Here is a 26,334-nt window from a genome sequence, read left to right as displayed (position 1 = left end):
ATAATAGACCTATTTCATGTAGAGATGTTTTGACATGTAACAGTAAGAAAATTACAGGTGTAAATAACTAATAATAATGATGGCCGAATTCCATTTGGCGGCTTCAGTTTCAGGGTACTGTTATTGTGCATGCAGGCTCATGATCACACTGTCATGGCTTACAGGGATACCACAGGAGCCATTATTTATGATGTCAGTAACACCTATGCCTCTCACACTAGGACGAATCACAGTGTCTGCTGAGAAAAAGGCCTATAGTTATTATTTCATAGAGTTTTAGTAACATCAGTGAATTCCCAGCTATGAGTTTATGAATAGTGTCAAAATGTAAATATCCTTATACAACATTAGATTTTTTCTTTTCATTGTTTTTGTTGGTTAGCTTTCTGTTTTAAATGCCATTTGCAACCATCAACAACATTTTAGTTGAGAACAGAACAATAACTTTTTTCAACTCACAACCCCCTTTGCAAATTCATTTGTGAGAGTTGCCTAATTTGTATGACATTACTGTTTACTTTAATTAGTGACTTCCATTTGACCATAGAAAGAGCTGTGCAGTCTGATGACAGATTTGATGGACTTCTTAAGGTTTTTTATTTTTACCTCATTAATGGTACAGTCTAATTGCCAGTAGATGTCAGCACATTACTCTTTTAAAGACATGTGAACATGTAGCTTTACTTGAACACCTTGCCCCATTTCAAGCTTATTGAGTATACGTATTTAAAGCAGTAAAAATATCCTGAAATGAGCCAAACTGAACCTTTTCTCAACATAAGCAGACTTAAGCTCCTGCAGGTTCACAGCTATGTATATGTGGCCAAGACTAAAAACAAATCAAAAGGTATGAAAAGTTTATACTTCACAGTATTGTAACTATTAAATATTACCCGTTCATTTTATGCGGCTTACATTGATGTAACCATGTGCCGTCCCCCACCTGTCCGTGGGAGGGTGCCCGGCCTGTCTCAGGATCAGGATCAGTCCAGCAGGTCGCTCGGGTTCCTGCCTCTGATCCCTCTCAGCTGACGTCAGGAGAAATGGCGGACCTGGATGGCAGCGACGCATCTCCTCCCGAGTCCCAAGGTGAGTTCTTACAGACAGACAAACTTTACTTAGACAAACTTTTTAAATGGACGAACTGTTAACTAAACGACTGGGTACTTGTCAGTGAGAGGGCTTCGTATGGGTCATGTCGGTGTTTGAACGCTGACGCTGAATTACAGAGAGACTGAAGTACCCGGAGCCGGTCGGTCGGTCGGTCACGGGAGTGGGATTAACTATCAACCGACTCACCCAACCGGTTGTTTTTCGTTTATTAAACACGACGTGTTCTTTAAACTACTCAAATATTTCTTAGTTTTACCTTTTTTGCTGTTTTTGATGGACATTTTGAGCCCCTCCCGCGCCGACAGACACCTGTTGCTGACATTTTGTCAACTCGTCGAACCGCTCCTTCAGTTGACGTGACAGGTGAATTAATGGAAATGAGCAGAGGGTTGCTCTCGGGACAGCAGGAGCTTGCTCTGTAACGTGTCTTAAGGCTATAACTTTTTTCCCTCCAACTTGTACACGTAATTTTAACAACATGTTTTACGCGGTCCACAGTTTAAACTGGCTTGTTAATATTTCCAACTTTCCTTTCACACACCTGTGACCCAAACTCTTAATTTATGGTGTCGTCATTTATTGTATTAACGTCAGGATTTAAAATAACCACATAGCTCTTCTGCAATACGTTGCTTTAGCTGCTGTTGGACTGTTGTCTGTTGGCATGTAATTTCAACCTTAATTTGTCCATACATTCTAAAATAAATGTATAAAAACCTAGAAGCTAAATAAAATGGTGGTGTGTTTGGTTGTGTCAGGTTCAGGGCAAATCATCAAATTGATACAACCGAAGGCATCCCCAAAATCAGTATTGTAGATAAAAATATTTTTGTTATTCAGTACTGAATCAGAAAGGGCTGAACATCTTAGAAGCACAGTTCTCTGTTAGTTTAAAATTTGAAGCATATTTGCATGTCTGGGCTTAGGCCACACCTCAATCAGAGACAACACAACAGGTGTTTTCCATCAGCTGATAATTAAAACATGCTGTGACATCAGTGATTGGGATGTGGTCAGAGCAGTGCAAAAGCATGTATGCTTCCTATGTAATGCAGTACAGAGTGAACTCTAACCATCTGTATGGTGGGGGCTGATAAAACACTCTTAATCAGGATTGTGTGTGTCCACTTGACCCAAAATTGTCTAACTTTACCACAAACATGTTGCCACTAGATTCTCTGTCATTAGACGATCTTACTATCTTTGATGTGGTTAGAACATGTAGAGTTTTACAAATTGTAGTTTTAAACTACTGACTTTGTGTCAGTGTGTTTTCAATACTCGTGATACTTTTTTGTATGGCGGTCAAAATGTGAACCAAGCCCTTGAATTCAGATTTTAATTCTGCATGTTAATTTGATAACACCTCTCATAAAAGTATTGCTTGTTCTTTAGTTTGGCATGTTTGGTTAGTCTAATCAGGATAAGTTGACCTCAGGAGTTAATGTTTGCAAAAGCAGACTAGTTGTAGGTTTGAGATGTAAGGTCAAGAGTGTATTTTGTCAAGGATGTATTTCGTGTGTATGCCGAGTGAAGGGAGAAAAGCCATTTCTAACGCAAAATGTGAAGTAAAGATCCATTATGACATACAGCGTTTCAGTGCTAGCATTCATGCAGGAACCCCAGCAAGAATGTTGCAAGAATTCTACTCTCAGCTTGTGTACATGACCTGTGACACGAGCATCTTCATCATTTATGTCCACAACAATTTTACATGACTTTATAGGCTTTGCTCTCCCAGAAAAATCAGTGAGTTACAGCTAGTTTACGCATTAAATTTTTAGTCAAAATCATAGGATAAAAGGCCAGTTCACTTTGTTAGCCTCAAACTGTTCTACCATTGCAGCTTTGCTCCCTAGTCTCTATTTGTACTCTTAAGTCTTATATACATTTTCTATAACTCTGTGCTTTCAAGCTTTACAGTTCTGCTCCTAGCTTAGTAAACAATTTCCTTTCATATACATTATTTATCCTATATTCCCATACTGCTGTGAGCTCTGCACAAGATGCACAATCTACTGCATCTCTGACCACAGTGAGTCTGGCTGTAATGTTGGATCAGGATCTGTGACATCCTGTAGGTGCCCTACATTATGCCTGCACAAAAATGCCTCTTGTATCTTCTCTCATCTGACATCAGACGTCATAAGAATCCAAACCACTTAAAGAATCCAAAGATGTATATGACACAAATCCCGCCCCTTCCCCCTGAAAAGCCAATCGTTTTGCTGTACTGACGCAGACGCACAGTTGAGGTTCACAACAGTTTCGCCTGATGTGGTGGCAGGAAGGAGCAGATGCAGATGGACTTAAGCATGGAAGACAAGGATATCACAACACACAAAAGAAGCCGTGTAGGGAAACTTTTCACAAGCACTGTAGTTTTTATCAGATTTGACTAGTGATTCTTTATATGCATTTTTTATATCCCGGTGACCAGTGAAAATGCGGTTATGACTCTCTTCCCATTAATTTAGATATGAGCTTGATCCCGTTAACCTGAAATAACTGCCAGGGGGCATTGCCAAAATGGCTGCCAAGTTGCCAGACTTGCCTATAAGGACTTTGCTCTTACTTTTGGGCAAAGCAAGTTTTAATATCTCCTCTCCTACCAGCTGACAATTAAACTAGCTGGTTTATTACTGCCAGCATTTTACCAGGCACTCCCTTCAATCAAGATCTTTCTTCTCATTTCATCACGTGTCATTTCATTCTGCCGATATATTTGGCCCACAGCCTTTTATTTTCTTCATCAGAGTTGCCTGTGGTCTTAAGGTTTTCTCTACACCGAGCCCTCAGGTGCTCTGCTCATTATTACAGCAGTCCCTATTGTTACTCACAGTAGTGCTGTCCACACATGCCCTGACTGGTGAGAAGCACAGCCTTCTCTACAGCCCCTTTTCACCAACAGTACCTCCACTGATGATATTACCTCATATGTAGTGGAGAGGTGCAGCTTTCTTGACTGTACTGGTTTGCTTCAACGATGTAGCAGTGGTGGGTGATCCCTTCTGTTTGGTCATCTTGTCCATATCATAGGTGGGTCATAGGGTTTTCTTGTGTGGAGGTATCTCTACAAAAGCCAATGATCATCCATAAACAAATGTTAATACCAGAGCCATTTTCATATGGCTCTTGTCTTTGATTTTATACTGTGTGAAACCTCATGTCAGTGAGAGCACCAACCCAGGAAACTACAGATGAGAATTAGCTTTGAGCTGCTGTATATTGGGTGTAATATGTATCTTCTGCATTATATTTGTCAAATAAACAAGTAAGATAAAATGTCAGGTACTTCTAAATACTAAAACATCGCAACACAACAAGCTTTTCACTAACCCTATTTTTAACTGTCTGAATTTATCCCGGAGTAACAACTTCAGATCTGCATTCACAGCCCCTGTTTATTCACATGAAAGACAATCGCCTGCTTTATCTGAAGTGAGCAAATTGACAAAAAAAATAGCTGTTTATCTGTAAATTCCATTTTAATAGTAAACACATATACTTGTATTTCTGAATATATCTGCAGCCAGATTGGTTAATTTGTTCCCATGTCTGCGACTCTCATACACATATTCAGTAGGTGTGAGAAGGGTGTGTAACCCAGCCTATCCGGTTAAAGTCTAAGTGTAGGATTACTCTATCCTGCAGGGACAAAGATCAGATTGCTCTTTCATGAATACGTGTTTGTACGGCATGTACTCCCTAAGGACACGAGGCAGCAAGTCTTGTCCTGAATTCTTTTATACATTAAATATGTCTGCAAAAGTTGCGACTGGGATGAGTGCACTAGCAAACACTCACTACGCTAGACTACTTGCTGGGCTATTCCCTTTGCAAAAGTTTATGTAAATGTAAGGCCAACTACAAGAAGAGGTGCACTCGTAATGTGTTTGAGCCAACATGGCTATCAGAGGTTTTGTCTGTAATCATTTTGTCGCCTTGATGTTTTGAGCCACATTTTCTAAGTGGCTTTAAGATTTCAAGCATGTTGGTTGTTTAATCTCTGTGTGTATTTGCCTTTGATAGATGCGTGATAAGTGTGTGCAAGCACACACCACAAGTAAAGGTTGTTCAGGCTGGTGTTTGCATTGTTACCGAACAGGCCTCCAATAATGTGGCCTCTGATGACTGTGATAACTAGTTACAAGTTGCCCCTTTATTTCTTCCTCCCCTCCATGACACCTGCCCTGTTTTGTGTCCTGTGGCAGAGTCTTCAGCCCCTTATTTCTCACTCTTAACATCCACTTTATTTGCACATGCTTCAAATGAAACTCAGGTCACTGCAGTACAGGTACTGTGAATTATTTCTTTGATTGATCCATTAATTTTTAAGCAGATGCAAGATAAGGATATGCAAGAAAATATATGCAAGCCCTGTTTGACATTTTAAATCTTCTTGTTTGAGTCAGTCCAAAGCCCAGAGATCAATTTAACATTTTATAAAACACAGAAAAGCAGAAAATCCTCATGTTTCAGACAGTGAGAATAGAGAATGGTTGGTATTTTGTGTAACTGTAACTGTAAATACAGTTTCTGCCTCATGATTATTACATTTGTGTCATCATGTCCCTGTAAAGACCAGTCTTTACTATGCAGTCGTGGTGTATCAAATAGATGATGGCTCTTTAAGCAGGGAATGGGGCGGGGACATATACCATGTGCTCTGTGAACACGCCTCTTTTACTGATACTGCTCCAGTACTGCAATGTTTGGATTGGTGTGTGCATAGGCATAAATCTCTAGCTGTGTTTGTGTGTGTGTGTATGTATATATACATTACATTCAAGTGTGCCTGTCCTCCACTCTCTCACTTCCACTCTCCCACTGCGTCATTGACCCATGTGCTGCTGTTGTTAGGGAAACCCTTTACCGGTACCGACTCACCTTCCACCACTGGATTCTCACTGAATATTTTAACAACTCGCCGTCCTCAGTTACCCATGTATTTGATGCCCAAGTGTGTGTGTGTGTATGTACTGTACAGTACAGCCTGTGCCTGTGTGATTCTTCTGACAAGTTTGCATTTACAGAATAGGCCTAGCAAGAGAGAGTCAAGGAGGGAGAAGAGGGTGGGGGGGTTGCTGCAGCGACAGTAGTGGCAGCAGCATCAGCAGCAGCAGCAGCAGCAGCATCTCTTGAGAAGTGAGGGAGTCAAGAGAGTGCAATCCCTCCAGCTCTCAGCCGAGCCAGTCTTGTGGATTAAGTCTCCTTTTCTAAGCCAGACTACAAGAGCTCATCCTCAGACTCTGTCGCACTCTCTTTCACTCTTCTCTCTATGCCTGGTACTGCCATCAGCTGGGCAGGATGGATATGGCATAGTGAGCTACTCTGTTTGTCTCCTCTCCCTCCGCATCACCCTGTACTTTATTCTCTAATCACCATCTTTACCTTTCTCCTTTTTCTCTCATCTACCACATTTTCTTCCTCCATCCCTCCTACTCTTTTTGTTTTATCCTCCCCCCTCTCTTTTCCCCTCTCGTCTTTTTCCGGCTGTCTCAGAGCTGTAATGTGCAGCCAGAGGAAATTAGCTTTTAGCATTAGCTATTAGCAGTCAGCTATCCACGTCTTCAGAGGAGAGGTAGGTTTTTAGGGGTGACCCCATCTTCCACCATCCTCTGGGGTCCACCGCTGACCTGCCCTCCCACCCACAGCCGCAGGGTGGGATGGGCAGGGTGCTGGGTGAGTTAGCCAGGGGCTCGAGGGTTAGCAACAGGGCAGGCGATGCCATGAGAGTAAAGGACGAGGACAAGGAGGAGGTGCAGGTGGGTGCTCGCGGGGGAAGTGGAAGCTGAAGAAGGGGGGCAGCCGCTCAGCCATCCCGGCACTCTTCACCATCACTGAGGAAGAGGAGGGACAGAAACGGAGAAATACTTGCAGGAGGAAGAAAAAAGGTATGGAGGGAAAGAAGAAAGAAGAAAGAGAAACTGAAAGTGGAGAGCACAATGAATTTGTATACTTGGATACTTTGTGCTGTTAAAACTATTAATTTGTGTGTGTGTGTGTGTGTGTGTGTGTGTGTGTGTTTCTGTTTGTGAGGGCATTAATATCTGGGACACAGGCTGCTGGGGCAGAGGGATGTTTAACCAGTCTCTGGGGAGTCACAGCAGTAGACTATTAGAAAACTAATCTGAAATTGTGGAGCATTAAAGACAAGTGTGTGTTTGTATTTGTACTTGTATTACATTGCTGTGTTCAGTGCATGTGTGGTGTGTGTGTACTGCTTGCAGTTGCAGAAGAAAAGAACTCTTAGCCCATCATGCTCAACCATCCAGAAACAGGGGGACTGACAGGTCTGATGAGGGAGCACAGTTTGTGTGTGTTTGTGTGTAGAAATCAGCTGACAAGGCAAGATTAGGTCAAGACAAGGGCAACAGATGAGAATGAAGGTACAGTCCGCTTCACACGATGTATGTGGTTGTAATGCATCAGTAAGCAGAGCGGTCAGTCAACAGGACAGCGAGCGTCTGTCAGTCATAGCTGGTATCAATGTGCAACATATTCATTTTTTTTCTCTTCTCTTGCTGAGCTTTTGCAGAGCTTCAGTCTGTTTTTGGTGTTGTTATTTATTCATTTACTTTTTCAATCATTCATTCATATTTGCATTGCCAGGTGGTCTCAGGAACCTGTTTCAATCTGACTTGGGATTAGGGTCTGAAGACTTAAGTAGGGAACTAAGTGGAAAAAGCTTTGGGCGGTGTTTTATGGGTAGTGTAGTATTGCAGAGTACTTTGAAACTCTTGGACTTTTCAGTTTCCTTCTGAATCAAAAAGGAAAAAGTAATATCCTGTAAGGCAGTAATGCTGTGTAGTCAGCAGTACTGTGAAGTTTACAGTGGCTTTAATGCGATGCATTTAGAGTCACTCCAGGTTTAGTGCTTGGGTTTAGTGATATTAGAAGGTTTAGCTTGTATAACAGATTGAATGAGGGAGAGTTACGTCTTTGACCTGGGGAGAGAGGAGGGCTTATCAAATATCAAAGTCAAAATTAAGTTTTTATGATTTTTACCCACATTACCTTAACCTAATCCTTATGTACAGTAGCACTAAATTCATCTTAAGTTTTGCTCTGTGCAAAGCTAACCTGACTCCATATAAATAAATTATTTGTGTCTGCGCCAGCTAAATGATATATAAAGAACAAGACAACACAATGCATTTGTCTGATTTCTAAATAATTACATTCACTTGTAGTGGAAGACATGATTCTCATGCTAAGGGTTTTGCAGTTTCCTCATGGGACAAGCACACGTGTACAGCTCACTTAAACCATTAATAATAGAGCAGAAATAGAGAGAGAGGAGGAGGAGAATGTAGAGATAATTGTGAGCAGCAGTATCAGCTAAGTTGTTAGACCCTTGTCTTTTCTTAGAGGATGCCAGTTGTGAGTACAATGCATGGAATAGGTAGATAGGTAAATAGTCAACAAACACACAGTATATCTGCACTTATTCATTCTGTGTAAATCTGTTTTGTCTAGCCTGTTTTTTAATTTATCAAAAAAGTGCTGTGTTCACCAAATTAATGGGGCTTTATGTGCTGTTAGAGGTGTAAAAACATTTTTGGGTGGATAAATTAGATTGAGTTTTGAGTGACATTGATTGAGTAAAAGTGCTTTTTAGTCCTTTAATCCTTAATCTCTGAATTTGTCATCTCTAAACAGTTTTGATGCAAACTCAAAACTAATATCAATGACAGGCTACTGAACAAAGTTTTTATTAACATGACAACTTCTCGAAGAAACAAAAAATGTCTTGAAGAAACAAAGGCAAAAATGTAATGACAGTGGTTTAAATTATTCAAGGCCATTTTTGTCAATCATAATGTCTGAAGAGTGATTTTTCCCACCATCTGGGTTGAAACTTGGACCTGCAGTGTGCAATTAATGTAGCCTAATGTGCGAAGTAGCAGCCACCTTCCCTGCACCTGTTATCCAGGCCTGAGAGGCCTCTACTGGCTGGAGCTTAGCGTTTAGCATAGCATTAGCAGCAGCTAATCCTCTCAGGCTGCAGGGGAGGCAGGAGAAACACAGCGTGCTTGCCTGCTACCCACTGGCCGGGATAGCACAGCATTAATCGCTAACTCTGACCATTTAATCTGACTGCCAGTGAATGTAGATAGATTGGGGGTGGGGAGCGTGAACACACACACACACACTAGCATGAAAGGAGGGAGGGCCAGATTAAACAGCCACACTCTCCCTATGTCTCCCTCTCTGTCTCTTTTACACACATGCACATATACACACACACACACGGACAAAAGGATGGGGGTTGGAAAGTCGCCACAACCTGTCTCACACTCAGCCGGCTCTCAACAACAGTGACACCGACTACAACTGACCTCTCTGTTTTTCTCTTCCCTCTCTGCTTTTCCCCTTTACTCTGGTAAACAGTCGTGTTTCGGGTGGTCCCTTTTTCGGTTGTTTGGAATTTCTTCTTTTTGCTCTTTCACCCATCACCCCACCGCTCACTGCAACATGGACTTTGGATTTGAGCTTATCTCATGCTGTGTAGGATGTTTTCAGGAAGTAGGAACGTTGATTCTGGCCCTCCGATTTGACTAGTTGGAGTGGGAGGCTAGCCAGGGGGTTCAACAGGTCCCATCCTGGGATTGACTCTCCCGGAATCATGAAACAAAATCCAGGTAATGACTTGTGCTGCGACATGGGGTCTTCTGTAGATGTCATTTATAAATCAAGATTGACTTAACAGGGTGGCAATGAACGTGAGTACAGCAGAGCGTTAATAAATAGGTGTCAGGATAGTTTTGCTTTTGCTTTGCGCTCCAGCACACTGGGTTTGAAATGACAGCATGAGATTAAAGTCCTACACTGTTAAACCAGTAGGGATTTGAACATCCTTAAATGACCCTAAAGCCATTGCTTCATTTGCAATTTGGCCTCAGAGTAGAACCAAACATGAAAAACATAACTTGTGTCAAAGGCTTTATAGTTTGTCTGTTTTCTTTCCCTCAAAGAAATTTGCAGTATTTCAATACTGTTGCACCTTGTGCTCTGCGAAGCTGGAGGTTTCCACCATTTTTTGGTTGGCAGTTTTGGAAATATGGAGGTAGGCAGTTGGAGGTTTACTTGTGGACATTTATTACCAGAAGCTAGCACAATACACCAAATTAAATTGACTTTGGTGTGTTTGCAAAGGCTGTAAAAACAGCTGTGTAGTGCGCACCGGCAAATGTACTCGCTGCTATTTGAGGTTTGTTTGTTTAATGACCTCTACACCAGATGGATGAGCATGTGAGATGCAGTGGGAGGATACAACTGCACTAGAAATACAACTAACACATTATACTGTTGAGTCAAAGCAGGTGATGGTGTATTGGGAGGTAATGTGTCTATGTTAAATGTTTGAATAAGTTTAGTTGGCCACCCTGTGCACACTGCAATTATCAGTGCAATATGCAGCCTTGGTCATAACCCCGCCATTTTGCCTGTGGAAAACATGTAGGAACAGATGAGAGGGCAGTAGAAGTGGGAAAAGGTACCTATTCCCTGCTGCGCAACTATGATGCGAGTTTATACACTCAGTTCAGGATACATGCAGGATTCAGGGCAGAGATGGGAGTGATTGCAGCAGCATCATTAACCATAAGTCATAGATTAGTCCTACTCTAATCATGTATCCATAGTATTCATCTCCCATCTATGTTTCCTGGCCCCACTTTATTTCTTGAAGTTATTCGTCTGGAGGGTGATAGTATAGCCAAACTAAAGCCCAGTGCCGCCCTGATATGCACACAGCCTCATCACTCTGAGCCACAGAATGCCGTTTGACCTCAGCTGACCTCTTCTATAAACAGAACGACTTCAGTTGGAGGCAAAGCCAAATTAAACCCTTTGTCCATAGACTTGTTCAGTGCAGAACGAAGCTGTAGGGTTGTTAATGAGATGTGATGTCAGGAAATTTTAGGTTTACAGTACATTGTTGTGCGTTTGGTAATGTAGTATGTGTTCATGCATATCTGCGTAGGTATGTGTGAGTGTTTGATACTCGTAGTATCATCAGTCTGCCCTTAAGAATCCAGAAATGATGACTGTGTGTACAGGGTGAGTTTTGTATCATACACACATGCAAAAACACACCTCTGACATGGCATCATCTGACATCCTTTAACTTGCATTTTACAGTTCATTATAGAATACAGCATAAGTCATATGTGCAAATACTTTGATATGAGGATATCAGGCTGTTATTCAAATTGCACAGGTAAAGTATTAGAGTAATGTGATTATGGACCACATTTTAATCTTCCACACCTACTGTACTGTTTTTAGGCTTAATACACACACCTGTTTCCATTGCTACTTTTTTCTTGATGTATCATATTACTGCTTCCTACTGCAGTGACCCAGGTTTCCCACAAGAATCATTTACAGCCAGTTTCTGTGGAAGTAGGTATATAGATTATACTGATCAATCGTGAATCATTTCAGTGCTACATGTATTCTAATCATAATGGTGATTAATTGATGATTATCCTCTCAACCTCTCATTATGTGTCTCCCTCTTGTTCTCCTCTGTGTCTTTGTGTTCCTGTGCCAGACTTTTTTAAGAACAGGAATTGTTTCTTATTTGTGTGGTTGAGTGTTCCCAGGTCTCTTCAGTGAAGTGCTCCAATTCAAGCTGTCAAATTAAGGAAAGTGGTTCAGTCCTTAACCTGTCACCACTGGCTTATTGTGTAGTTGCCCACCCGGCCTGTCAGGCGGTCCACTACATCACTCTCCAGAAGTTAACCTGTGTATAATGAGCTCCCCGTTTTGTCTTTGTGATTAATGGCCATTTGACGTCTTTCAGAGTTCACTTCATCTCATTTATTGTACTTAATCTGAAGCCCATTCACAAATTCCCAGTTCAGTGTGTGGCTGTGGGACATTATCCTCCTCTCTCAATGAGCCAATCTTTTGTTTGAGGAAAATGATTTTAGGCGAAGGAATACACAGACGAGACATTATTGTAACCTGGCCCAGACAAGCCTTTCCTGTTACAACAATAGCCATTATGAAACCAGTTCCATGGCCGGTGCACCTGAGACAGGATAGGCTTGTTAATACTTTGTCTAGCACTGTCCTTTGTGAATTACTGTTACCGACATCTGAATGTGTTATAGTGGAGACAGCACCAACATTTTAGATTTATGTTGTTTTCTGCAATATCACAAACCAGAAAGTGTAGAAATAAGTAAAAATTATCATCATGACTTTGTGGCAAAATCTCTTTAACTGTGCAAACTCCATTTACTAATGAAGGTAATGAAGTGCATTTGAAAGCCAGGAATAAGCTAGTAAGTGGATCTTGAGTTGACATGAGTAACCTGTTTTATTTTTAAGGAAGAGGAACACAAATATTTGGTCGTAGAATAAGTGGGTGTGTGGCTTGTGCTATTTCAGGTAGAGTCTGTTTATTTTAGTTTGTCGGTTTAGTCCAGGTCAGGGGGACTGATTTAATTTAGTCTCCAACTTTCTGGGACAGATTAGTCTCTGTGGAGACTCTCACTCTTCACCACACTCATTCTTAAAAGGGCAGTATATGTTTTGTATTGAATGGTTGTTTTGCACATCTGCCTCTGCATATTACATGATTCTATTTTTCACCTCATGTATGTCTGCATGGTGTGATTTATTAAACAATCATGTCAGTAAATGATCTTTATATTGTGGCGCTAATGTTTTTGTCCTTGGGTTCTTGACTAATTAAACCAGCCTTCCACCTCAAAGCACAGAGGCATGTGCATGTTTTCATTTTGGCACATTTGAGACGGGCCCATCTGTTCCCTGCAAAAAGCCCAGAGTTAAGCTTTGTGTGTCTGTGTCCAGGAGGCTGACCTGAAAGTGCTGAGTCACCCCGAGCCTGATAGCACCATTAATCAATACCCTAGCTCTGAGCTGAGTGGAAACACGGCAACACACTGGGAACATTTGAGAATACAGGAAGTACAGTGTATAAAGTTTCATCCCATTTTGTTTTCTGTCAGGGCTGGAAAATGCAGCAGAGACAACCTGTCAACCTCCTCTTAATCCATCTCTTTCATTAACATAATTTGTCTTGTGTAGCTCTTCTTTTCCTTGCATGCTGTTTTTAAACTCTTTCATATGTTTTCATATGGCATAGCACACACACATGCAGTCTGTGCTTGCACCTCATTTAACTATGTGTCTATTCACATCCTGATGGCCTTTTTATATGATGTACTTGTGGCAACTCTCAAGTCTAGGTCACAAATACTAGTAGTAATACCCTTTGACATAATGACAATACATAAATAGGGAACAACAGACTGTAGTTAGGGAGAAACTGTGCTCTGTTAAATAGATGCACGAACAAGTATTTTCACCCAAATTAGCACCAGAGGTAAAACGGAGGAAGTAATACTTGGTTTACCTCAGCTAATTAGCAAATGCAGCCATAGTTACTGATACAGCAATCGTTTGTGCAAATCATACAGAGTTACTAGGTAAAAAGATGCTGTATACAAGAGAGAGTAAAGAACTGAAAGAAATAATATCCTCATACCAGAAATACCAGGAATCCTTTTAAGTATTTACACACAGTATAACTACATGGTGTATTTAAGTGATGTACAATTCACTATTGACCAGGCCCGCTGTGTGTCTTGCTCATGCCCGGGACAACATGATCTCCTAAGGCCCTGAGTTAGGACCCAGGACAACTGACCTGGTGTTCCCCCAATGCTGGCGGCCCAACTATTGACTACTGTGTACTGTGCTGGTGAATAGGCTGGCTAAAATGCTGTGTGGGTGCACAGTTGGTAGATGAACCCCTCCAGCAGGTCTGCTAGTGGATCACTGGAAATTGATTTTTGATGCATTCAAGACTGTGTTTGTTAGATGAACTACATTTGCTTGTACATTTGGTTGAGCAAATCCTTTTTTAATTTGAGTTTAAGAAGCTGTTTGCTATTGACTCACTATCCTTGCAGGGGAAAGATCCTATGCAAATGTTGCTGAATGGATGAGTTCTAATTGCAGTAAAACTTTTATTGCAGCTGTCTATGATGATACATTATACATGAGGAGTAGTCATGGAAACGTGACACTAGCCTATTTTGTCTTTCCTTGCAGCCTCTTACTCCCAGTATAAATCGGAGGATGGCACGGCGCTTTCAACCACCCGTCCGAGCTCCTCGGGCTCCGGACAGACCTACACTCCCGCCGTGACCCCTACCCAGACGCCAACCCCTGGTTGCACCAGCAACAGCCCCAATAACAATGCTGTTCCCAAATCGGGTAAGCAACTTATAACAAAATATAACACAGGACTGGTTCTGTCTTCATCAGTCTGTGAACCCAGAGAGAAGTTCATTCTGCTGTTTAACTGTTGTTTGTGCTGCAGACTCGTTGCTCTTCAACAAGATTGACGAGAGACAGAGGTTGGCCCGTGAGCGCCGGGAGGAGCGTGAGAAACAGAATGGTGTGTATTCTTTAACTGAGCGTGTGAGTGTGTGTGTGTGGCAGACGGCAGACTGTACATCAGTGTATACAGGGGCTTTAAATGCATCCCCCCCGTTCTTTTTTGTCTTTCCTGCAACATATCATGACTGAACTTGCTTGGTAGCTGTGGTGAAGTGCTCGTTTCTCTGGTTGTTACATAAAGTCTTGGCCAAAGCCTGGCACCCCGCTGTTGCCATGGCACCCACATTACATAATGGGTCAGGCCATGGGACAGGTTCTAGGGAGGCTGGTGTTTTGAATGTGTGTGAGTGACATACTGCGACAGACGGGTTTTAGGGAGTCGTGGCCTGTTTGTATGTTTTTGTGTACAGTAGTACTGTACAGCGGTCATACCTCTGGCCCCAGCTGAGGGGCTGAAGGATTTGCTTTGTGTTGAGAGCTAAAGCCTAGTCACATGATCTACAGCTGACCCATCACACTGCTGCTATAAGCCTGTGTGTGTCCATGTGGCATGTGTGTGTGTGTGCGCATATGATTATGTACAGTTGTATGATTTCTTTCTTTTTTTCTTAGCGTGTGAGCACATGTGAACACACTTATGCATCAAATCATTATTAACTTGTGTGTGTGTGTGTGTGTGTGTGTTTGTGTTTGTGTGTGTGTGTGTGCGCACGCATCATGCCTCAGCTGTCAGGGAGGCCCAGTGGCAGGCGCGTGAGGAGCGAGCCAGGCAGCACTATGAGAAGCACCTGGAGGAGAGGAGGAGAAGGCTGGAGGATCAGAGGATAAAGGAGGAGAAGAGACGAGCTGCCGTGGAGGAGAAACGACGGCAGAAACTGGAGGAAGACAGGGTACTGGCTGTTATGTACACACCTGTGCATCCACATCTAGTCACGCCTTATATAAACACACAGACACACACATGCATGCACGCTTCTCACTCTAAGATCTGAGTTCAGCAGAATTTTCTCACACTGTCATGCATCATCTTACGCTAATATTATCCTCACGAACCGACTAATAAACCGACTTTTGTGGTAAACCATTTACATGACCTGTGCCCCTTCCTTCTTCAGTCAGTTGGAGTTTGACCTCTCCTGCTGTCTCCTCTCATGACACCTATTTCCACTTTTTACTCACGCACCATGTCACACCATGACTGTGGAGGAGTAGTTTCTGTGTTGTGTTGTTACCTGTTGATTTCTGACAGGATGTTTAGAAGCTTTTAATGTGGGTTTGACTTTGGAGGTTAGTGAAGCTATAAAATGCAAATCTTGTCAAAGGCCAAAAGTCATGGTTAGAGATGAGGTGAGTAGTGCATGAGGCAACTATCACGGCTGAATTTTAACACACCTCAAAACAAGAAAGCAAAACACAGCTGGAAGAATAATTCTCAAAAGACACGCACACGCACGCACACACACACACACACACATACATATATATATATGTATATATTTATATATATATATATGTAGTTGCAGATATCCTGCTCAGTAGTTAGAGAATTGCTTTAATTGTCTAATTAGGTCACGCAGGCTTTTACACGTATGTAAATCTGCATCTACAAATCTTACATTTATAAATGAAGTTTGGAATGTAACTTTTGTCTTTTTGCTTTTCTTCAATAGTGACAGTAAAGATCGAGACAGAGATGCAAGTAAAGAGGGGCATGACATGCAACAAAGGTTACCTGTCAGGACCTGACCAGCCCACTAGACCTGTTCCTTATGTACATTGAACAGAATTGAACAGATATTTTCTAGGCTGCTGCAATGCCAAAAATCTTTGAAGTCAATTGGAAGTTCTTTCTGAATTACTCCTAACTTCCAATTGACTTCAAAATTTTTTGGCATTGCAGCAGCCTAGAAAATATCTTCACTTCCTGGCTCTTGGAGTTGTTTTGCTTTCATTTTGAGTGTTTCATAGTTAGAATTTTGATTTTATCTGCCAAGTACTGGTACAACTGGTATACACAAAACACACCCCATGGCTGTAGACATACATAACACACCTCAAGTATCCATTCAGAGCAAAAAATGTTACAGTGTTACAGCATTATTGTTTGTTTTTTTTTTTTTTTATGTTTATTGTGTGACGATGTTGCCATTGTTGTTTTGGTGATTGAAGGTTCGCCATGAAGCCGTGATGCGTCGGACATTGGAGAGGAGCCAGAGAACCAGACAGAAGCCCAATCGCTGGTCGTGGGGAGGGGCACTGAACACTAACACTCCCAGCACACCAGCCGGTACTTTAACACGTCACACACCTGCAGACATTACCTGCACAAACTCTCAACACTCCCCCACAGCCATTACAGTTTGTTAAGCACATCATGTGTCCCAGGTGGTGAGAGAATTTTATTCATCAGTGCTTTCAGGTCTACTGAATACTTTTGATATCTCATCTCCCTGAAGCCTGACAGCCACTTGTGTGAATATGTCTGCCTGTCTCTGTGTGTCAGTATTGTTCTGCCATGTTTATATTTTCCAGATCTGCTGCCCTCTGTTGTTACTGCTCACTCACACCTCTGCCTCTCCCTCCCTCTCTCTCTCTCTCTTTCTCTCCTTCATTCTCAAATTCAACCTCTCCCTCACTCACTTTCTCTCTCTCTCTCTCTCTTACCCTCGCTCTCGGATCTCCCTCCTCTCTGCTCTTTGTTTCTCCGCCATTGTCCTTTCCCCTCCTGGTCCAGGTTTTGTCGAGTCGGCTTTCCTCTATCCACTCGACCTTGCTGGACTGGAGCACATGCAGAGTGCTTTCAGTCTCTACCGCAGATACGGAATGACCTCCCAATGTGAATATTATAGCACTGTGTCAGTTAGCTGGCTAGCTTTAGCATTTTTAACTGTACAGCAGTTGGCATTAGTGTAAATGTAGGCTAATGTGAATGGCATGATTAGTGTTTGTTGTTTTATTTGCATGTAGCAGTCCAGTTTGTGAGTTGAAGTTTTATTCTAAGACACAGGATCATTCATTCAAAGCATTTTAGCCTCATTTTTTAGATGAAATAAGACCCATCTAGCACTAATTCATGTTTTAATATTTTTTTCCCTTTTAGCACCACATTTGTAGTTTCTTCATATCTAATCTGACTTAACCAGAACTCGTAGACTAGAGTAACCCTTCAGTGAATTCTGTCTCCAGCTCTCTTTCTCCTTTCTGTCTTGAATTCCCTCACTTCAATACTATACCATTAATTTGCTTTTTTAATGCTTTGTTAGATGCTGACAGGCGATCAGTGTCCACGATGAATTTATCCAAACATGCAGACCCCGTCATTACCAAGCGCCTCTCCTCCTCCTCTGCCACACTCCTACACTCACCAGACCGAGGTAATGAAAATGAACATTACACACAAACACCAGTATTATTCATTACATTATTCAGAGTGGCAATGACCCTCTCATCTAACTCTCTTAAGGAAAGAAGGAAAGAAATGAGCATCATTTATGAAATGTTCAACTTCTCTTTTTAAATATATATTTGTAAATGTTAATTGAACAATTAGTCATGTGTTCTTTGATGTTTATATGTTGCTGACAGGTTTACAGATGAGGACAGGCTTACAGATGAGAACAGCCTCCTCCCCTGTTATTAGCAAAGCTCAGTCCAAACCCCGCCTACACCAGGGAAAGACCACCCAGCACAAAAACACAGGTGTTTTGTGGGAAATTTTTTGAATTTGGTCCCTCTTTTTATACATTACACGCAAAAAGATCATGGGCTGGAAACTGTTAGGGAATCCCAAACAGAAATACATAGTGACCACCCTGCATAATATTGTGGATGTTGCATTATTAATGAAACGTGTAACTGAACAGTCCACGGCCATTTAATATATAATATTTTGTCTTGCTAAACCTTGATTTTATATGCCCTCATCTCAGAGAATGATGTGGTCTGAGGTTATGTTGAATGTCCACACTCAGCTAACCAGAATGGTATATGTGCATGTGTTTGCACTTGTGTGTTTCATCAGAGGGATCAAGATTTTTTTCCCCCCTCTAGCGTGACCCTTTTCACTAATCCTCCGTAGGATAATCTTTTTGTTTTTGTGGGAACACTGTATGCCGTTTTTATCCCAGCTAAAAAATCAGCACCCACATTTCCACAATGACATATATGTGAAAAATATGGACTCTGTAGAGGCACACTCAGACACTGTGAGAATCATCACGTCTTTCCTGAGTGTAATATAAACTATATATACAGAGCAGCATATATTGGAGACTCTGATTCCTTTGTACAGTTTCCAGCCCAGTTGTATCTTTGCTCCTCACTGTGAAACCTGCAACCTTGTACTCTGCTTCATTATCAGAGCGAGCAGTGCTGCATGTTTTGCCTGATAAACTGTCCTTTGTCCTCTTTTAAGTGGGAAATCAGGTTTTTGATAAAGATTAATTAATTGTTGCATTGTTCCTACCCAGGTACCAAGGACTCTGCATGGCCAGATATATTTGCATAAAAGCTTTCAGCACATTTTGGATTATTTCTTGAGCTTAAGTAAAGACCTTTTTTTTAAAATGCAGATGCAATATGTCCTGTTTACTTGAATGCTCTCCTCTCTGTGTTTGCTCTTGGTCTGTGCTTCACTTCAGGCTGTTTGCTTCCTCTCATAATTAAGTCTGGGGCATGCAGGTGTAGGTGTAACACAGCAGCCTGTGCATGGTTACCACTTCACTTAAGCTCTTGTCTACACTGCTGTGTGGTGCAAGGGAAGGAGCTGGTAACAAATACAGTAATTGTGCATCATTTATAATCTGCTTCGACTGTTTGCTTAGGGCTAATCAATGGGTGGTCAGTAGCCTCAGTTGTTATTAAACCTCAAATGTTACATGTGTGTGTTCAGGCCTCCGCCGTCTTCCATTGACGCCATGGGAGAGCAATGTGGTGAACCGCCTGCAGCAACCGACACACTCCTACCTTGCCCGCAGTCGCAGTGCCATGAGTCTGTCTGGAGAGCAAACAGGTAAACACACACACCCCTCATAAAAGACACATCCTGGTTCGTACAATGAGCAGACTGAGTGACACAGAGGGTGTTCATAAATACACACAAAACCATACTAGCTGTAGTGTTTAAATTTCGGTCTCTTGGCCAGAACAGTTTTAAATGTTAATCAGATTTGGTCAGACTTAAAGCATTATACTGTCTGAAACTTCCTTCACCAGCCTGTATCAGGCACTCAAAGCTGGTGCACACACACACGTGCAAACAAACTCACACAGAGTTCTAACCTAAGCTGTCTAGGAAGTATTCCCTTATTTATACTGTTCCCTGTCTCCCTCTGTTGTTACCATGGCAGCAGTGACTTAAGTTTGTGTGTGTGTTTGCGATAGATTTTTTTGTGAAGCCCAATGCTGAAATATAACTTAAATAACAGGCCAAATCAAGTCAAAATTACCGTTGTGTTTGTTGGAGTGTTGTGAATTGTGCAGTGCGCTACATTGCCCACCATTTTTCAGCATCTTGTTGTTGCCGAGCACTGCTATTTCTGTCTTCTTCCACCACTTAAAGGAAGTCACTCACACTCACATGCACAAGAACTCACTCCCACCAACCTACACGCAACACAATGGCACTGTATCTTCCTCTACTCTGTGTGTGAGGGTGCACCTGTTGCATGCGTTTTGTGTTTATTCCTGCATGCTCAGTTCCTGTGTGTGGTTTTGGGTCTAACATGTCTGTTGATAGTTGTTTATTCTGACTGGATGACAAAGTAGAAATGCTTCCAACACTGGGATATCTTATGGTATGGAATGGTTTGGTAAACCACTCCTGTCTAGAGGATTCCTCCAAATATAACACAAATACAAAGCAAAAGAAACCATATTCTATGTTTTTTGAGACTTTATAAGTTTTTCTCAGTTTCTAACCTGATCAGTCAGCCTCTTTAATTCACAGCCTTTAAACAATAATGCCCAAGTGATGGTCGCAGTATGCTAGCAGCTGTTCTTCCGATCAGTAGACTAATGCTGTCTTTCTCTTCTTCTGTTTCCACCAAAACCTCTTCTCATTCCTCTCGCTTCTCCTCTGGTTCTTCCCAAACCCCCTCGGCTTCTCTTTATCAATTCATCTCACATCCCTCTCATTCCTTCCTCTCCTCTCATGATCTTTTGCTCCTGCTTATCAAACACTTGTCAAATGTTTCACAAATCCTCCTCACCGTCCCGTTCCATTGCCGTCCCCAAAAACACTCCCACCTCGTACATCACCGTAGCCATGCCTGTGTGTCCTCGCTCAGTGTCTTGCCAGCCCATGGGCTCCATGTCCTTCAAGGCCCTGCAGGCCCAGCCGCTGCCTCACTGCCGCAGCCAGGAGAGGAGCCTCAGCAGGGAGACGGCCTCGTCCTCCTCCACCACCCCTCGCAGGAGAACCAGTGGAGTCACACAAGTAGGTCATATAATCAACCTGCATGTGTGTTTCACTGTATATCTACAGAACAGTGTTTCAGATACTTAAAAAAGCTGAAATATTGTCAGAAGCGTGAGCTATGAAACTGTCCAAAATGGCTGAAAATTTCTCTTCTCTTCCTCATCTTTTTTTCATGTTGAATATGTTCCAGATCAGTCAGTATCACAATGTCTGTCCAAATCTGCTCTAAACAGACACACATGCACACAAACACATAAACACACCACTGCACCCACTGCCCATCTGTCTGCTGCTGTGTCACAGCTTATGCCATTAAGGTCTTAGAAGGAGGGCATCTTCTGCACTGTTTATCCCACACACTGACCCACGGACACATGCATACCAGTCATATACAGTTTTATATAGGTGTTGTTCAGTGTTATCCATTAATATGACAGTGCTATGTGAGTGAGGGTTAAGTTCCCTGCACAGTTCAACTTTGATCTAAAAAACTGAGATGATAGATGCCTTCATAGTTGGTTGGTTTTTGATCATGGTAATAGTTTTTTGGCGTCACGGCTCGGCTGGTCAGATGTAATACAGGCTGTCTGAGTCTAATCCTGTTACTGATCATCTTCTGCTGCTGTCAGCAGGGCACCTGAGTCTGAGCACCGTCTGTGCCACCTGATTATTTTGTGTCGCTAAGGAAATTTTTTGTGTTGTGCTGCTTCAGTGACATTATGCTTGTGGCTTACCTGTCTCCTGAGTGAAAAAGAAACCCTTCCCGGTTGGAATAATAATTAGTTTCCCCTCCATCCCCCTGCACCAACAGCGAAAGGACCGTGACAATGTCAGGAAGTCATGGAGCAACCTGTCACTGCCACTTGCCCCCATTCTGACTTTGCCACCCAAGAAACGCTCCTCCTCTCCAGGCAAGAAGAACAGCAAAGCGACAGCACCCTCTCCTGGCAGGTAGGAGAACTGCTTCTATGACAGCTCACTTAATAAGGAACATAAGCAGATTTGTGACAGACTGGAGGTCTGGGTTATTTGGAGGAGGGAGAGCTAGTAATACTAGTGCGAAAACTGCATTTGCTCTTATTTTGGCCGCCACTGTGCAATTACTGCTTTTTCTTCCTGTGCATAGGCCTCCACAAAAGACAGCAGGGCGTCCCCCGACCCCCAAGCTGCTTAAGTCCCCGGGGGCAGAAGATCCTGGAAACCTTCGCCCTGTCAGAGTCACAGCAGAGAGCCCCCACCCCCCAACGCCCACCAGAGCCCAAGAGGAGGAAGAGAATGACGAGCAGGTCCTTAGTCCTCCTCAGCCTCGACCTCAGCCGCTGGGTCAGAACAAGACCTCAAATGAGCCGACACCAGCAGCAGCAGCACCAACAGCAGCCAGCGGTCTGTTACCACTCAACCGCTTTGACTTAAACATGCAGCCTGGATAGTTTTTTAATGAGTCAGTTTATGCGATACACTGGTCAAATTTTCATTTATGCCCTCTAGAGAGCGTAAGCAGTCCTCCAGCCCACAAGCCTTCAGCAGGCACCACAGACCCAGAGGAGGCGAGTCGGATCCTGGCCGAGAAACGACGGCTGGCCCGCGAGCAGAGGGAGAGAGAAGAAGAGGAGCGCAGGCTGCAAGAGGAGCAAGCGAGGTGTGTGTGTGCGACTTCCAGAGAGCAGATGGCTAATAGCGAAGTGTGTGTGTGTGTGTGAGCATCCCTGACAATGAACCATTTGTGTGTCTGCGCAGGTTAGCCAGGGAGGAGATGGCTCGCCGAAAGGCGGAGGAGCGAGCGAAGAGAGAGGAGGAAGCTCAGCGGCAGGCGGAGGAGAGGAGGAGGAAGGAGGAGGAGGAGAGGAAGGCAGAGGAAGAGAGACTTCAGAAAGAGAGGGAAGAGGCAGAGAGGCTCCAGAAACAGGTAAGAGAAAGTGCACAAGTGAACCTGATGATTTTTGATCTAAAGACAAAAGACCCACCTAAGAAATCTGTTGACGTCATAACATAAAAGCTGTGTGTTAAAACTGTGTGTGTGTGTCTGTGTGTGTGTGTGTTAGAAAGAGGAAGAGGAGTCTCGACAGAGAGAGGAGGCAGAGCGACTGAGGCAGGAAAGAGAAAAACACTTCCAGAAAGAAGAGGCTGAACGCCTGGAGAGAAAAAAGGTGACACATGTTCACACACACACACACACACATCATTTTTCATAATACTCCTCATGCCCAGTGTACGTTAAAAGCTCTTTCTTTTTCTAATCACCAGCGCCTGGAGGAGATCATGAAAAGAACAAGACGTTCAGACACAGCAGAGAAGGTAAAGGCTAAAAGACATGTGCCATCTGACTGTCTGTGGAGAGTCTTTCATGTTTTTGAGTGCTCATTCACTTTTTCTTCTGTCCCACTTCTAGAAAGTTACTCCCAATAGGAATGGAGACGATGCAGGTAAATGTAAATAACCTTTTTCTATAATTATACCTGTGTAGATTTTATTATTTGGAGAATAGTTATCTGTGCTGGAATAACCACTGTAGTTGTTCCCATAATGCTGTTTCTGACTGATGTGTTGGTTTTCTCCCATCATCAGCCTCTCCTGCTCCATCTGCGCAGACCGTGTCCCCGACACACAATAGCAACGGCAACAGTCAGCAGCCTGAGCCCGACCCAAACCCCAGCACTGCAGCACTGAGCCATCCTGACCAGAGGTAGAGTTGTAGGCCAGCACGTTATCATCACATTTTAGTTATCTGTGACTGTAACAGGTTTACATTTTTAAAATTCTCCTTTACGCCCCCTGTGTGTCTGCTTATCCAGGGAGAACGGGGAGTTTGAGGAGGTGATCGTACTGCCTTCACATTCCAGGTTGTCTCCTCCTGAGGGAGAGGAGGAACAGCATCAGGCAGCAGGAGGAGGAGAGGACTCCTGTCGTCGCCTTCAGGGAGAACGGTCTCCTAAAGCCTCTGAGTGGAATAGAGGATATATCGGCTCAGCAGGGACCAGGTCAACAAGCATCCTCTCTCTGCTTTGCCTCCGGTTCTTTTCTTTGTCTTACCTGACTACACCTTTTTCTTCCTCACTTTATTTTAATGATAAAGTTACAGAAAATGTATTTTGCTGTGATTTGATAAAGGTGATACTTCTACTCAGCATTTTGTATACTGAAGCAGCTACTGAGGTTCTATTAATATGAGCAAAGGTGATAATAGATTGAATTTGGAATGGTGAGACCAAGTGAAAATAGATGTTTGGCACTAATTAAATTATTAACAGCCCATTAGTACAAGAGGTGTTATCAGGTATGTAACATTAATATCAGGGACTGATTAGCTTTAGCACACACAGGTCGTGGGTCTTTTAGTCTGTCTTAGCCTTCACAGCAATTCATTTTTTTTCTGTTTGTTACATTTGGTTTTTTAGATGTTGCCTGATGCCCCATGAGACCGAGATGATTCCACACCCAGACAGGAATAGAGGAGGTCAGAGAGAGGTGACGAAACAGAGAGCTGTTGGACTGAATCAAAGGAAGCGCTCGCAGCACCGGAGGTTTTACTTTTCTCACCCGCCCTCGACAGCAAGAGCACCGCAGCCATTTCCCAAAGATGGTGTCTCCAAAGATCTCCCTAAAAGCAAACTCCCAGAGAGAAGTTACTTTTCCCTCAACAGACTCTCTGGGGAACAGATCGTCTCTCTGTCTGTGGCCATGTTTAGGCTTGGTCATATTGTTTGTTCTGTGTACAGCCCCAACTTACCCCTGATTCTGAGGTCAATGTCCTGAAATCACTGGAGGGCATCCAATGCCTGTTTCATCTCTCATGATGAGCGTGTGTGTGTGTGTGTGTGCGCGCGCAAGTGTGAGAATGACAGACTAATAGTAATGTAAATGAGATCAATCATGATACTTGAAGTTTCTGTAGAACATGCTGTAATCAGCAATTCCACATATGACTGGAACTCGCACATCAGGCTCAGAATTCTAAGGTTTCATTGACACACGTGTTCTCTTTAACTGGAACCTCATAATTCTCACGTTTCAGCGTTTCTATCGAAATGTTGCAGAAGAGATGAGCTGTAGGAATGATCTCTGCATGAAGTTGTATTAAGACTACAAGAAAGGTTCATGTCATGTAAAATATTTTTTGCTGTGTCTACAGTGTTTAAAACTAGAGATTATTATTGGGGTGAGGCGGCAGCAGCAGCGTTGGAGTATCATGGAGTTTAAGTTAAATAATGACAAAATGAAAATACTGTTTTCTCAGAAAACTGAGAATTAGGGTGTAAACTACTGATTTTTTTTGTTTAGGTTTATTTAATTGTTGTACAGATAAAATGTGATTATTCGTTTCGTTTTCATCCTCCTGTCTTCACTTTCTGTTCAAATTGAGAAAAAAAAAAAATCTGCTTTGATGTCAAGTCCAGCCCTTTTCTTTTCACTCGTTGACCCTGTCAAAGCTGCATCCTCCGTCCTGTCTCACTGTATTCCTGGGCTCAGTGAGCAGTGTCGGAGGACCTCGCTGTAGCTCAGCCCTCTTGTGTTTGAGGTTGTCCTCTGTTCTGGACAAACAAATACAAAATGGATTAAAGTAATTTACTGGTGATGCTAATTTTGAAATAATCTCATTAATTTGATCTTTTTTAATTAAGGGTTTAAGAAGAAATGCTGCTAATTTTGATGTTCCTTTGCCTTACCGCATTTGTACAAAGAATGAGGTGACTCAGTCTCACTGAAGTGAAAATATGCATTCCCAGTATCAGCTTTGACAGTCTGGTCACACACTCTAAACTCTCCAGTGGCTTCCTTTTCTTGATTTATGTTAAAGTATGAAGGATCATGGTGAAATGTGACCATAGCAGAGCTCTAATGTCAAATAAGTTGGTCTCTAACTTTTCTAGCTTTTCACTAGGGAAAGACTAAACTGGGGGATTCAAGTAAAACACTGGAATTACACCACTGTGATCCTCACTTCCATCTCCTTCACACAGCTCCCAGTAATGCTGCTCTCATGGCATTTGGTTCTCAAACCTTTGCACTTACTTTCCTCTTTGTTTAAATCTTGCAGTACCACCAAAATGGAAGGAACCTTCCAACAGATAATCCATATCTCGGTTGTGAAGTGCTGGTTTCTGCCAGTAGTACATAGCATGCTGTTATCGTCATGGTAACCTGACTTAGCTTGCAAAGAAATTGCTTTATCAGAAGCAAAATCTCTTGTAAAGTATATTATACATAGATATCCTATAAATTATGTATAGAAGTCGATATATTTTACTAAGACTGACCACAAGGTTTTGAAAACTAACAAGCCCTTTACTTCAGAGAGAAAAAAGGGGGCTGTGGGATAAGATCTTTGAACCACTGTAAAACTGAAATCTTTGTGCAACTGTTCCAGCTGTACTGTTTGGCAAGAAAATAAACCTTTTTGAATTGATTACCTA

At 42.5% G+C, this 26,334-nt stretch overlaps 2 protein-coding genes across 7 annotated transcripts in view; one reads left to right on the top strand and one right to left on the bottom strand.

Moving 5' to 3' along the window:
* Positions 1-1,990, bottom strand: part of LOC108896844 (uncharacterized) — a 3,997-nt gene extending 2,007 nt beyond the window's left edge. Inside the window, exons 1-2 of the mRNA XM_018696111.2 lie at positions 1,370-1,990; positions 916-1,096 (exon numbers count right to left, since the gene is read on the bottom strand). Coding sequence (XP_018551627.1) covers positions 916-1,096; positions 1,370-1,593 — 405 coding nt within the window. The 5' untranslated portion in view covers positions 1,594-1,990. The remainder of the gene's footprint in view (positions 1-915; positions 1,097-1,369) is intronic.
* map7b (microtubule-associated protein 7b) lies at positions 963-26,334 on the top strand. 6 transcript variants are annotated; one of them, XM_018696106.2, is made up of 19 exons: positions 963-1,089; positions 14,215-14,379; positions 14,486-14,563; positions 15,232-15,395; positions 16,675-16,792; positions 17,769-17,879; positions 18,091-18,204; positions 19,397-19,516; positions 20,793-20,941; positions 21,735-21,874; positions 22,050-22,306; positions 22,412-22,562; positions 22,661-22,829; positions 22,966-23,070; positions 23,168-23,218; positions 23,313-23,352; positions 23,489-23,606; positions 23,716-23,901; positions 24,319-26,334. In XM_018696106.2, exons 1-19 carry the CDS (start codon positions 1,044-1,046, stop codon positions 24,674-24,676), a joined length of 2,640 nt encoding a protein of 879 aa, XP_018551622.1. In that variant the 5' UTR covers positions 963-1,043; the 3' UTR covers positions 24,677-26,334. The 6 variants fall into 6 exon arrangements, with proteins under 6 accessions (XP_018551622.1, XP_018551621.1, XP_018551620.1 ...); XM_018696105.2 differs by having other exon boundaries at positions 20,769-20,941; positions 23,313-23,346; XM_018696104.2 differs by having other exon boundaries at positions 20,769-20,941.

This window comes from Lates calcarifer, linkage group LG7_1 (genome assembly GCF_001640805.2).
Source record: "Lates calcarifer isolate ASB-BC8 linkage group LG7_1, TLL_Latcal_v3, whole genome shotgun sequence".
In the NCBI taxonomy this organism is placed as follows: domain Eukaryota; kingdom Metazoa; phylum Chordata; class Actinopteri; family Centropomidae; genus Lates; species Lates calcarifer.
Note: the sequence above shows the minus strand (reverse complement) of the source record. Positions and strands in the feature narration are given on the sequence as shown.